Source organism: Triticum urartu, chromosome 1 (assembly GCF_003073215.2).
Source record: "Triticum urartu cultivar G1812 chromosome 1, Tu2.1, whole genome shotgun sequence".
Lineage (NCBI taxonomy): Eukaryota > Viridiplantae > Streptophyta > Magnoliopsida > Poales > Poaceae > Triticum > Triticum urartu.
In genome coordinates, this window is record NC_053022.1 from 26,914,085 (window position 1) to 26,927,740 (window position 13,656).

A 13,656-nucleotide genomic window follows, 5' to 3' on the forward strand; every position below is an offset into this window, starting at 1 on the left:
GCCGCCGCCGCAACCCTAGCGAGAGAGCGCGATGGCCGGGGGCAAGATGGCGGCGGCGACGGCGGCGAAGTGGGCGGAGGGGTACCCGTGGAAGGAGAAGCTGGCCAAGTACAAGGGGGAGCTGAGCAAGGGGGTGTGGGGGTACTGGGAGCTCGGGGCGTGGAAGCCGCTGGGGATCAGCGGCCGGCAGCGCGCGCGGCTCCGCAAGGAGGTGCTCCTCGCCGGCGAGGACTGGACCTACGACCCGCCCCGCGGCGAGATGCGCACCAAGCGCAAGGGCCACAAGGTCGACCGCATCGCCGCCGAGAAGTAATGAGCCTCCCCCATTTCCCTCCACCCCTCCCAATCTGCGCCATTTCTCTTCTCGATGCCTGGTTAACTTGGTTTGGTTTGGTTTGTTTCCGCAGGCGTGCCAACACCGTCGAGCTGATGAAGAAGATGCCCCAGATGCTCCTCGACTACAAGGTTCGCCTCCTCGCCTCGCCCTTCTGTGCTTCATGTTGTCTCAGTTTGCCATCCGGTGTGCCTGCGCATTGCAATTGTGTAGCAATCCTTGCCGTGTATAATCAATGCCGTGCTGAGCAATCCTTGTATAGTTGTATGTAACCATGTGTTTCCTGGCTGGTATCAGTAGCTTGAGTGTGCTGTTTCAATCATCAGGGTTTATTTGCTCGACGCAAGTCACATTATCAGTGTTTTAGTTATCACTGCTTAATCTGTTGTAAGCATAGCCATAACTGGAGTCATGCGCACTGCAGACTTTGCTTAGATATAAGCCACGAGACATTAAGGCCCTGTTCGGCAACCCTCCGCTCCTTCAGCGCGGAGCGGAGCGCACGGAGTGGCCCTTGAGCGACTCTGAAAATTTGAACTGGATGCTGCTCCGCTCCAGAGCGGAGTTGGAGCGGGGAGAGAGTCCCAACAGGCTCTAAGTACAAGGGATTTCAAGCCAACTAGTGTTATGATCTTTCTCGGCACTTGCTCGTGGATCTTCCTTGAAAATTTACACTTAAGCCCCATTTCTCCCAAATGCAGCAGCATGAGATACTTAGGCTGCAGCTGGGCTTTCAGTTGCTGGCATACCATTCAAATCAGCTTGATTCATCATTGGAGGCTTAGCTAAACTTCTAAAGAGTTTGCTCCCTGGTCTTATGAGTTCACAAGTGTTTGCACTATACATTTTGTGCAACAATGTGTAAAGCCCAGTAAGCGCTTGCCTGCAAGATGAGACAACCTATTCTGGTCAGCTGCTAGAATGGCTATGGAGCACTGGAATTAAATATCTGTGCTGGTAATTAAATTTCTTGATAATTGCTAGTTATAGTTCATCTTATCATTGAACATGGATCAATTATTAAGGGCTCGATTTGGGAGAAATATATTTTCTTGTGAAAACTATGCTGCCAGTTTAGTTGAGTTCTTACTGAAGACAGCATACCTTGTACTTTAAGGCTACATGTTGTGCACTTGTGATCATTGTGTTCACCATGGCAATGATTAATGTGATTGCGTACAACTTCTCTGTGCCTTGAAAGGAAGCATCTAACTGGTTCTTCTTTTGTCTGTGTTTGCACAAATTGTTATTTCTGCAGAAACGCAGATGGGATAAAAAGATGAAAGAGGAGGAGGCGGCAGCAGCAAAGGCTACTTAGGGACTGGCCTGCTGGTGATTCTACCGTTTGTTGTGGCAATCGGGAAGGAACTCTTAATATAAACATATTCTGCGCACAATGAAACTAGTCTCCCTTTTTTGTTTGATGAGGCCAAGCTGTTGATTAAGTATGCTGCTCTTCCTGAATAAGGTCGAAGGGAGTGTAATGTAGGAATTTCATAGGCTTATTGGCTTTTGCAGTCTTTTTCGCCTTGCTGCTTTCCAACTCTAGTGCCACCTGCCACACTTTGTAATGCATTTTTTTATAACATCGGTCATATAATCAGGATTCTAGCCTGGTCCCAACCTGCATTGAACCCAACTTGTTTGCTGAAACAGATCAAAATTATGAGTGTGTGTTAGTTATTCTCATGTATCATTGGCACTGCAGGGTTTCTTTTTGTGTGGCAGAAAGGGTCATTCAAGTAAATATATGCCATAGTATAATATGAGAACTGGATTATAGACACCATATAGAATTTTTCCTTTTTTCTTTTGAGATCTGGGAGGAAATGTGCCAGTATATCTAGGCACCATAGAATAGAGTGATGTATAGGGCATATTTAAAACTATTATTGCACACAAGAATGACTCCTCGGTTCTTTATGTTGCTGCACTGGGAGTTGTTGCAGCTGCTAATAATAGACATAGCCTGGGTATGTGTCATATACACACACATTTGGGTTGTGTGGCAGGAAAATCATCAGGCGTCCACAGTGGTCGCACCCGGTTGCATGCATCAAGTCATGAGCCAGGAGGCCCCTCTCAGCTAGGCCCGCTTGAGATTTAACACCCACGACGTTGCATTGCATCTAGTGCTCAAGATTCTATCGCACCATGTTTGATTGCATGCATCATATTGTTTGTGGTCATCTTTTCTCAAGAGTGGTGAGCTTACCAACAAATAACAGCACAACACTTCGATCAAATAGCAAGGCGTTACTCGTCATCTTGTCCAAGCTAACCGTTTGCATAAAAAACACTTGCTTGAAAAAAATAGAATTGTCTCGATGGATCTGTTGGGGATGCTGTGAATCACTTTATGACCTACAAGAGGAAGGAACATTGCAAACTTGCTCTTCCACATCTGTGACATTGCTCAGGTTGACGTTACCGAACCTCGCCAAATAGAGCGAAACCACACATCTAGTTGGAGTGGCAGATCTAGCAAAAAAGTGTTTGCATATCCAACCTCTGATTCAAGTACGAAGTCCCATTATGTATGGGCGTCAAGCATGCAAAAACATCCGCATTTAAACAACTATAAAGATTGCTTACAAGCATACAAAAAAGGAGGAGGAAACATTATGCAACATTGCTATGCAAGCGGCGCAACAGCACATGTGGATGCCACGGGCCCTCAACATCACATGTTTTCTGCATGACCCTAACGGCGTTTTGCTTTGCATCCAACAACAAAGAAAATTCTAAAAGATATACAGTATAGAGCAAAGAGAACCTTTCATCCTCGGTATTCCCAGAGTGCTTTCCGCTTTTGGTGTCACAAGTCGATATATTTATTTCATTATATTGTGATAGTTTACTTGTCTTTCTCCAAGCTGAAGCAAGAGGAACTTCAAAATTACAGTACAACCAGACTGGTTGTAACAAGTCGCAAGAAAGAAGGAAGAAAACTTGTTATGCCACAAGCTCAACCTAGCTTGTCGATTATCAATCTCAACCTCAGGTTACACTTCTTTGTAGGACTACTAAACCTCCCTCAGCTTACACTTTTGGAAGCACTGTCGTGTCATATGGGGTTGATGGTTTAACCTACAAAAACAAAGATAATAACTCCGGTGTAAGAACAATCAATTCCCAGAGTGATCGAAGAGTATTTCATAGTCTTAACAGGATTTGCCTAGATACGAATGTATCTAGACACATTTTAGTGTTAGGTACATCCGTATCTAGACAAATCTAAGACAACTAATTTGGGACGGAGGTAATAGATGACATAACATGGCAGAACAAGCAAAAGGGCATACCGCAAGAAACCGTGTGAGCAAACTTGCGCTGCTGGGGTTGAAGCCCTCGACGGGCTTTCCTTCCATGCGTGATGCATGCAACTGTTTCCTCACTGTAGAAGCCAGTGACTGAAACAACAAGTTCCATAGATAGATCACAGGTTTAGATGAAGTTAAGCAACGAGCCAAATGGAGCACAAAGACTATGCTTTTGAATGAAAAATGGAAAATATTGGATGAAGTAAATATATCATGCACAGACCTTGCCCAGCTCCACTCCCCACTGGTCAAACGAGTTGATTCCCCATATGAAACCCTGAACTGCGATCCGGTGCTCATAGATGGATAAAAGCTGAAAGGTACAAACTGTATTAGTACATTTACAAAAACAGTGAAAAGGGGATTTTGACAGCACCGTGCAATCTTGGAAAGGGCAAACAGTGACAAGAGTGCATAGTGACAGGATTGCTGATCCAAATCTCATGAAATAATTCATGATATAGGCTTCATGAAGGCGGAACAAAAACAGCCACTTCAATCACCTTGCACAGCAAGATCATAAGCAAGAAAAAATGAGGAGGCAGCGCAAAGTTTGTGGTGGAAAACATGTGCAGCTTCCACCAGCATAATCTGCCCAACAGATACCAGGACATCTCAAATTTGCTTTCTTAAGTTCTAATATTTAATCAGGGAAAGAAACCAATCAACACAACCATGATACCCATTGTGAACAGCAAAATCCTAATCTTATGTTATTATTTTTAAATGATGCATGATTCATACAACATAATCAGAATCTTGCCACTGAAAAAGAAGGGGGTGTACTATACTGAATTCAGGGCTGAACAGCCTGCAACTTCAGATGAGTAGAGAGAATATTATCTGCATACCTGTCCAATCTCATAGGCAGATAATGAAGACAGCAAGAAACTCAGTGATGGCCGGTTGCCCTGAAAAGTCTGAAGACACCAAAACAACAAGAATGCTCAATCAGAAAGGCAACATTTATGGTGACAAGCTTGATGCAGTGGAATAACCATGTTCGAAATAAGTGAATAATCATCACCTTATGAGAGATAAGATTTTCGGGAACTTTCTCGCTCTGTAATTGTTCAGGAGTCTGAAAAGATGAAGTCAACTCTAATAAGAAACCAAAATAGTTCATGAAAAGCATGTTCTCCAAAATGTTGTTGAGCTATTTACCTTTCCATAAGCAAGTGCGTCAGGCTGAGCAAAGAAATTGGACATCAACTCATCATGATTGCTGACAGTTTCCCCTGATAAAAATGCACCATAGAAGTCTTTGAAAGGGCATTTGAAGAACCACAAGCCTAAGAGGCTGCATCTTAAGTTTTCAACTCCAAAAGAGATATTTCAATGACATACCTTTCAAGTAAACAGGCTGCTGGCTTTTTATGACGCCAATGAAATCACAAGGAATAACTCTTCCCTGGAAGTTTAGGTACAACCATTATCAACAAAGGTGCATATCCATTGAAATATATGGTTGCCAGAACTTATAACACATGAAAGTAATCAAGTAGACAAGAGACAGATGTAAGAGGTGCCAAAATGTAACACACATAAATCATTAAGGTAACCGTGAGCATATGAAATCCTAATCCATATGGCATTATCAAATTTGTTACTTTAACAGATGAAGTAATTAAGGTCATGACTTCCTGGAAATACTAATTGTGCTATGCAATATCTCCTTGTACAGTTTAGTTGATACAAATCTTCCTGGAAATACTAACTATGATATGCAATATCTCCCTATATAGTTTAGTTGATACAAATTGCAAACCGCTACAGCACTTGGCAACATTACTAGCGAATGTGAAGCTAGTATTTACCTGATGGATTAATTGATAGAAGCTGTGTTGCCCGTTTGTTCCAGGTTCACCAAAATCAATTTCACCAGCCTCATATGGAAGTCGAACACCATCAATGGAGACACCCTTTCCATTACTCTCCATGCTAAGCTATACAACATAAATATGCATATGTTATTATGATAAAAAAAGAACAAAAGACAATCTGCATGATGGCAGCTGTTAAAAAGCAAAGCTAGTAATGTACCTGCTGAATATGTGGTGCTAGTTTCTCAAGTGCTTGAGAGTACGGCAATATTGCCTAGAAACAATAATTAGAGAAAATTGAAGTACTCAGATGGAGAATTAGATATAAATTGTAATAGGAAATAACAAGACAATGGGACTGAGTAGCTCACCCTAGCCGGATATCCGAGAAATGAAACATTCCACACACTCAACAAACCAAGGAGTACCTAAACAAAAAGAAAGACCCTGTTACAAGAATGGTTAATGGTGCATCACTGATCGCCATATACAACTCACTTACAGGTATATTTTTCTCAAATGAAGATGTGTGGAAGTGGTTGTCAATGCTGGAAGCACCCTCCAGAAATCTTCAGAAAGAAAAGAAACCAGAGCAGGATCAATTATCATCTCTGTTTACAATGCGAATGAACATTTCCAGACTTCGGCATTGGCATTGGCATTGTCATCCACATTTTGACGGTAAAAATGTTAAACACGGATTATTTACTTATAAACCCTCTTTGGAGCTTTGAGGGGCTTGATGTATCCTAAAACCCACCAAATCTAACCTTGAAAGGACGAGGACAGGAGTTTGACCTTTCTAATTAAGTGTGGGTTTATGGCTTTATGTTACCTGGATAAGTTGTCCCGGAGTTCAAATCATCTAACATGTGTTTACTTTGCATGGTTTGTGCACTAAACTATTCAAGATCCTCCAAGCAGTAGATGCTCATAGTGTTCCAGCAGAATTTAACTTATCCTATCTTTCCATTTCTACTTGTGATTAACACAAAAATATCACGTCTTACACAAATTTCCATAATACTATGAAAGAATAGTGCAGCTATCTTGATAAGTTTTGCTGGGAAAGGTATCAGGCCCAGTTATTTTTTTTCTCGTCAGAAATGTCGTATCTTTTTTATACCCACAAGTATTGGTCAATGGTGATGAACACAGATGTGTAGTATCCTTTTTGTAAAGCACCCGTAATACTGTGACAGCTGTCGTGAATGACTATGCATATATGAAGTACTTGCTCTAGTCTGAAACAGCAAAAGTTCATCCTGATTTAAGCAGAGATAATTCTTAAGGGAAATGTTTTATTTTCTAATGAGAAAAAGTGTTACAATCATGCATTGGAGATTTGGAATTTATCTCAAGTAAGAAAGGCTTGATAGTATTTAGGCAATGACACCAGGCCAATGGGTCATGATACTCACTTGTTGACCAGACAAGTGAGATGGGCATCTCTGAGGTTACTTTTCTTAGAATTGTTTACTGCCATGATTCCCCATCCACTAAAGCACAAACTCGTTTGGCAGTCATGAAATTGAACCGATGTTCTAAAATTGAAACAACTATTGTCCTTTATATTTCTATTGCCTATTGCCAAAACATGAATTTCACTTCAGGGTGTAATTATAGGTTAAGATGGAGTAACATACTTCTGAACAATTGGAAATCCATACTGAAGAGACAAGGGCAGAACACCGACAGCACTGCAAACTGCAATATTTGACTAGAGTTATGATGCAGAACATAAGATATATTAGTATTAGTAACTTTAATGAAAAGAGCAGTTCTCACCACTATAGCGGCCGCCAACCCAGTCCCAAAATGCAAAAGCATTGTTAGGGTCAATTCCGAACTCCTTGACAAGCTTTTTCAAAAGAAAAAGGTACAGTTAGAAAATTATCACATTAGGATCAGGGTTCTTGACGAAGAATATGGCATGGGGAATGCTCTAACAACTTAGCCAAACATGGAAAACGCAGCAGCAGAACTGCAGATATGTGAAAACAGAATATGATCATGTGAAAATTGGCTGGAAAACTTAAAGGTCGAAAAGTACCTTAAGATTAGTACTGACAGCAATCATGTGTTTGGAAACAGCCTGAGGTCTGAATTAACAAATTTCACATCAATCACTGAGCAATAAGGGTTCACAGCAGGGCTAAAGATGTTTAAGGTATTAAACAGACTTACCCAAGAGCAGAGACAATCCACTCCTTGATAGTTCGAGCATTCAACATTGTTTCAGCTGTCGTGAAGGTCTTTGAGACAACTACAACTGCACATTTGTTCGACAAGAAGGATCAGAACTTCTGATGATATTTGTAGAAGCAGAGAGAGTATCTGTGCTGAGAGTTAATACTAGTGAAACATGATGATTACCAAGAGTAGTTGCAGGGTCTAAATCTTTGATGCTCCGTGCAACATCAACTGGATCAACATTTGCAAGACTGCAGTATAACCACAATTGAGCACATATTACTAGATGAAGAGCATATCGATTGCATGAACGGTACGAGAAGTGAAAAATATAGCCACTCAATCACAATATTCAAGAAGGGACAACTAGAAAGATTCATGAATGGTACAGAAAGTCAAAAACATAGCCGCTCGATCACATTTTATTTTACTTTTAGCATCTATAGGAAGTGCCAACACAAAAGGTACGACAGGTGCCGGCAAAAGAAAAACAGAGAGATGCCCCAGTTACACACTTACAATCTCAGTTGTCGGCCTTTGGCACATTCTGCTGCTTCTGGGTCTGAAAAGTAGTAACATTTTCATGGCATATCAGATCAGAATCTGGCAGTAAATAATCTTCAGTTTAGAAGACATAGAGAAGGAGTGGATGACATATTCCTTTACCAGTCTGGAGAGCCGTATGCACAAACAGAGGTCCAAGGAAGCTACCACCAATCCCAACTGAGACAACATTTGTCAACGGTTTCCCAGTTGCCCCAACCTGCATTCCAAGAAGTAGCAGTGATCAATTTTTACCGTTTCTGCTAAATTTGACAGGTTAAGAAGTTTTTCTGAAGAAAATTTACCCATGAGCCACTTCTGAAAGTCTCAGAAAACTGCTTGATTTTATCCTTAACAGCCCAAACTTCGGGGACCACGTTCACCCCGTCACTGTTTATGACTGCGTCTCTTGGAGCCCTGAGAGCCACATGGAGCACTGATCTGTTCTCCGTGGTATTTATCTGACAGACAGATCAATCAAGTCAACTGAGACATGTATACGGTAATACCATCCACCCCAAATTGTTTGTTACTATGAAGTGGATACATTAAAGTAGAGAAGTTGCCATGGCTCATAACTACTTTTCCCAATATTAATATTCGTCTGAATGGCATGTACAGATAAAAGTAGTATATGCCGAATAGGCACATGCGATGTGATGGAATAACTGAAGAACGGTTGCAGGGCACGACACTGACCTTCTCGCCTTTAAACATCTTGTCAATCTTCTCCTTGAGCTTTGCGGTCTGCAATAATAAATCCAGTACATCCCAAATTACTCTCCCCACTTACAAAGACAGAAAAAGAAAAAGAAATTAATCGAAACAAGCGTCTCACCTCTGCCAGCTTGAAGAGCTTGTCGACGGTCTCCGTGGTGGCCTGCTGCCTCGAGTAGTCCAGGAAGACGCCTTCGAACTCCCTGGCAAAATCCAATCCAACGAACGGACCATCAATATCTCAGACACGCGGGAAAGAAGATCGGAAAACAAAGAGGGGCGGGTGCTTACGCCGTCATTGCCTTGCATCGGTCGGCGTCCGTCATGAGATCGCGCAGGTGCGTCTTGTGGATCGCGCCGACGTGCGCCTGCGGTCACGAAACACACACACACACACACACACACACACACGGTGAGATCCTGCCAATCCAATCGGAAGCACACACAAGAGCGGGGAAGAGTGGGGAGAAATCCGCGGGTGACGGGCGGAGGCAACCCGCACCTGGAGGGCCTTCCACTGGTCGGTGTCGGAGATGAGCGCCGGCGACGCCATGGCCGGGCGGACCTGGCGGAATTGAGGCGGAGGATAAGCTGCCTTTAATCCCAGCAAAAAATAGTAATAAAGGCGGACGGGTGGATTGGGGAGGAAGAGATAGAAGAGGAGCAATTGGTTCGGATCGCGGTAGGTGCGTACCCCTGGAGGATGTCGACGGACGGCGGGCTGCCGGAGAACGGGGCGCGGTCGCGGAGGAGATGACGGATCGGTGGTGGAAGAGAATAGAAGCGGGGAGGAGGAGGGGGAGGAGGAGGGCGTGTAATATAATCGGGGTGGGCCGTGTCCGTGCCGTATTTGCGGGGCCCGCCTGCCAGAGAACGGCTGGCCAACAGTCCTTCGATAAATAAAAAGGGTTAAAAATCGATGCGGACACCGAGAGGGGCTACTTTCTTGTCTTGTCTTGGGACAAGAGAAAAGGGAGACCAAACCGGGGGCTGCGTCACGTCGTCAGCTTTGCGCGGCCACGTCACGTGTGGATGGTTTTGGACGGGTCACCGTTGAGGACTCGTTCTCTTTTTTTTTTTAAACATCCAATCTACACATCTTCAATCATAAGACTGCAACGAAAAGCATCTGATGAGGACATGACTACCTTGGATACGACCAAAAATATTGCATACATGCATATTTGTCAGGTGATTTCTAATGCAAACTATTCAATAATCTATTTATGTTATCCAGAACAAAAATACTTCACACACTTTTGTATTTTGTCTAATTATTACAGGTGTATGGGACATTTGTACAATCCACATATGAAGATAAGGGGAAAGGAGAAGTTTAGATTGTGTTCAAAAAGTCCTCTCACATCACTTTTGGACCAAGAGAAGATAGAGTCCAAGTCTCTCACGTTCAGGATTCAGATTCGGACTGCACAGACATACCTGACTCAAAACGCCAACAACTTTTTCATACGGACTTCGAATTGGGTGATTCTTTTTTTGTTGGAAACTAGATTTCGTGCTCTTTCCAACCCAATTGGATTCACCTTCAAATTCGTCCGGAGCGTTGAGTTACGGACGAAACAATCTAACGTTGCAGCAGAATTCGAGTCAAACTACAAGCCCAAAGGTGTTGCATCACCTCCACTTGGGCCCATGAGCCTTGTACAACCTAGGGTTAGTCTTAGGCTGCCTTGGGACGTCCTCCCACCTCCTTGGCCGCCACCCATTGCTCCTATATAAGTAGATCCATCTAGTAGTTTTTTTCTAGGGATTTGTTTAGTTAAAAGTTAGTCATTGCAACTTCGTGTACTTCGTTTGTGTCCAACGACCAGACCAAAACCGCTTCCGGATCCCCACCATTATCAATACTTCATATATATTTGTGATATTCAGATTGCTTTATCATATTCTTGCTCGTTCTTCGATTGCTTGCAGGAATAGACCTTCGTGGTCAGGCTGACCGTGCTTCCAGCATCGTCAGTAACCTCAGGAGATTGGTTTAGCGGTTGCTAAGGCGCAACGTCGTGCATGTTTGTAGTCAGATCGTCAAAGTCGTCTCCACCAAATCGATAGTTATCATCTCATCGAAAGATCGGGACCCTCGCCTCTATCAGCATTAGAAATAATACAAACTACATCCAGATCCGTAGACCACCTAGCGACGACTACGAGCACCGAAGCGAGCCGAAGGCGCGCCGCCGTCATCGCCCCTATCTCATCGGAGCCGGGGCAAAACTTGTTGTAGTAGACGGTCGGGAATTCGTCGTGCTAAGGCCTCGAAGGATCAGTGCACCAAAACAACAACCGCCGCCGGTAAAGTGTAGCGTAGAACGGAAGGATCCAACATGAAGACACACGAACGTACAAGAACGACAAGCAGATCCGAGCAAATCCGTCAAGGACAGATCTGCCGGAGACACACCTTCGCACGCCCACCGATGATGCTAGACGTACCACCAAAACGGGGGCTAGGCGGGGAGAACCGTATTCCGTCTTCAGGTAGCTGATGTCGTCTCGCCTTCCTGAGCAGGACACAAACCCTAACAAATCTCGAAGGCATATGTAAAAACGGGGCCCTCCCACCGATAAGGGCCGGGATCCACCACGCCTCCATGAGCCATCGGAGAGGAGGCAGGCTGATACGTCTCCAAGCCAAAAGAGCCACGAGGCGGAGGCAAGGGTGGAGGGCGCGCCCTATTGGGGGGGCTACCTTGTGGCCCCCTCGGGACTCCTCTGACCTACCTCTTCGTCCTATATATTCGCATATATTTCAAAACCCTCAGAGGGAGCCACGAAAATACTTTTCCGCTGCTGCAGCCTTCTGTTCCTGTGAGATCCCATCTTGGGGCCTTTTCCGGCATCCTACCGGAGGGGGATTCGATCACGAAGGGCATCTACATCAACCCTATTTGCCCTTTCGATGAAGCATGAGTAGTTTACCTCAGACCTACGGGTCCATAGCTAGTAGCTAGATTGTTGGAAATATGCCCTAGAGGCAATAATAAATTAGTTATTATTATATTTCCTTGTTCATGATAATCGTTTATTATCCATGCTAGAATTGTATTGATAGGAAACTCAGATACATGTGTGGATACATAGACAACGCCATGTCCCTAGTAAGCCTCTAGTTGACTAGCTCGTTGATCAATAGATGGTTACGGTTTCCTGACCATGGACATTGGATGTCATTGATAACGGGATCACATCATTAGGAGAATGATGTGATGGACAAAGACCCAATCCTAAGCCTAGCACAAGATCATGTAGTTCGTATGCTAAAGCTTTTCTAATGTCAAGTATCATTTCCTTAGACCATGAGATTGTGCAACTCCCAAATACCGTAGGAGTGCTTTGGGTGTGCCAAACGTCACAACGTAACTGGGTGGCTATAAAGGTACACTACAGGTATCTACGAAAGTGTCTGTTGGGTTGGCACGAATCAAGACTGGGATTTGTCACTCCGTGTAAACGGAGAGGTATCTCTGGGCCCACTCGGTAGGACATCATCATAATGTGCACAATGTGATCAAGGAGTTGATCACGGGATGATGTGTTACGAAACGAGTAAAGAGACTTGCCGGTAACGAGATTGAACAAGGTATCGGGATACCGACGATCGAATCTCGGGCAAGTATCGTACCGCTAGACAAGGGAATTGTATACGGGATTGATTAAGTCCTTGACATCGTGGTTCATCCGATGAGATCATCGTGGAACATGTGGGAGCCAACATAGGTATCCAGATCCCGTTGTTGGTTATTGACCGGAGAGTCATCTCGGTCATGTCTGCATGTCTCCCGAACCCGTAGGGTCTACACACTTAAGGTTCGGTGACGCTAGGGTTATAGAGATATTAGTATGCGGTAACCCAAAAGTTGTTCAGAGTCCCGGATGAGATCCCGGACATCACGAGGAGTTCCGGAATGGTCCGGAGGTAAAGATTTATATATGGGAAGTCTTGTTTTGGTCGCCAGAAAAGTTTCGCGCATTATCGGTATTGTACCGGGAGTGCCAAAAGGGGTCCGGGGGTCCACCAAGGGGGTCCACCTGCCCCGGGGGGCCACATGGGTTGTAGGGGTGTGCGCCTTGGCCTATATGGGCCAAGGGCACCATCCCCAAGAGGCCCATGCGCCAAGAGATAAGGGAAAGGAAGAGTCCTAAAGGGGGAAGGCACCTCCTAGGTGCCTTGGGGAGGATGGACTCCTCCCTGGCCACACCCTTCCTTGGAGGAAGGGCCAAGGCTGCGCCCCCCCCTCTCCCTTGGCCCTATATATAGTGGGGGGAAGGGAGGGCAGTAATACCTAAGCCCTGGCGCCTCCCTCTCCCTCCCATGACACATCTCCCTCCTCCCGCAGCGCTAGGCGAAGCCCTGTTGGAATCCCACTACTTCCACCACCACGCCGTCGTGCTGCTGGATCTCCATCAACCTCTCCTCCCCCCCTTGCTGGATCAAGAAGGAGGAGACGTTGCTGCTCTGTACGTGTGTTGAACGCGGAGGTGCCGTCCGTTTGGCGCTAGGATCATCGGTGATTTGGATCACGACGAGTACGACTCCATCAACCCCGTTCTCTTGAACGCTTCCGCGCGTGATCTACAAGGGTATGTAGATCCACTCCTCCCTCGTTGCTAGATGACTCCATAGATAGATCTTGGTGACACGTAGGAAAATTTTGAATTTATGCTACGTTCCCCAACATAGATGGCTTCTTCTCTCTCTTTG

The 13,656-nt window shown here is 44.6% G+C and overlaps 2 protein-coding genes across 2 annotated transcripts; one reads left to right on the forward strand and one right to left on the reverse strand.

Annotated features, from left to right (window-relative positions):
* Positions 1-11: 11 nt before the first annotated feature.
* Positions 12-2,023, forward strand: LOC125544379. Its single transcript, XM_048708048.1, has 3 exons — positions 12-309; positions 408-465; positions 1,593-2,023. Exons 1-3 carry the CDS (start codon positions 32-34, stop codon positions 1,650-1,652), a joined length of 396 nt encoding a protein of 131 aa, XP_048564005.1. The 5' UTR covers positions 12-31; the 3' UTR covers positions 1,653-2,023.
* A 1,121-nt stretch (positions 2,024-3,144) lies between these two features.
* LOC125544371 (glucose-6-phosphate isomerase, cytosolic) lies at positions 3,145-9,852 on the reverse strand. Its single transcript, XM_048708036.1, has 24 exons — positions 9,628-9,852; positions 9,436-9,498; positions 9,225-9,301; positions 9,055-9,136; positions 8,916-8,963; positions 8,522-8,677; positions 8,340-8,436; positions 8,193-8,235; positions 7,857-7,924; positions 7,668-7,752; positions 7,534-7,582; positions 7,269-7,341; positions 7,127-7,187; positions 5,983-6,049; positions 5,852-5,908; positions 5,701-5,754; positions 5,475-5,603; positions 5,005-5,068; positions 4,822-4,895; positions 4,685-4,738; positions 4,509-4,577; positions 3,881-3,970; positions 3,640-3,747; positions 3,145-3,424 (listed from the first exon to the last, which is right to left on the reverse strand). Exons 2-24 carry the CDS (start codon positions 9,484-9,486, stop codon positions 3,377-3,379), a joined length of 1,704 nt encoding a protein of 567 aa, XP_048563993.1. The 5' UTR covers positions 9,487-9,498; positions 9,628-9,852; the 3' UTR covers positions 3,145-3,376.
* Positions 9,853-13,656: the final 3,804 nt, after the last annotated feature.

What these genes read in the sequence shown, in the direction of transcription:
- LOC125544379 (XM_048708048.1), top strand. Translation starts at nt 32, where the DNA reads ATGGCCGGGGGCAAGATGGCGGCGGCGACGGCGGCGAAGTGGGCGGAG. An exon ending in GACCGCATCGCCGCCGAGAA is followed by an intron (nt 310 to 407) that starts GTAATGAGCCTC and finishes TTGTTTCCGCAG; the next exon opens with GCGTGCCAACACCGTCGAGC. An exon ending in AGATGCTCCTCGACTACAAG is followed by an intron (nt 466 to 1,592) that starts GTTCGCCTCCTC and finishes TTATTTCTGCAG; the next exon opens with AAACGCAGATGGGATAAAAA.
- LOC125544371 (XM_048708036.1), bottom strand. Translation starts at nt 9,486, where the DNA reads ATGGCGTCGCCGGCGCTCATCTCCGACACCGACCAGTGGAAGGCCCTC. An exon ending in AGACCCTGCAACTACTCTTG is followed by an intron (nt 7,753 to 7,856) that starts GTAATCATCATG and finishes ACAAATGTGCAG; the next exon opens with TTGTAGTTGTCTCAAAGACC. An exon ending in CATTTGAGAAAAATATACCT is followed by an intron (nt 5,909 to 5,982) that starts GTAAGTGAGTTG and finishes CTTTTTGTTTAG; the next exon opens with GTACTCCTTGGTTTGTTGAG.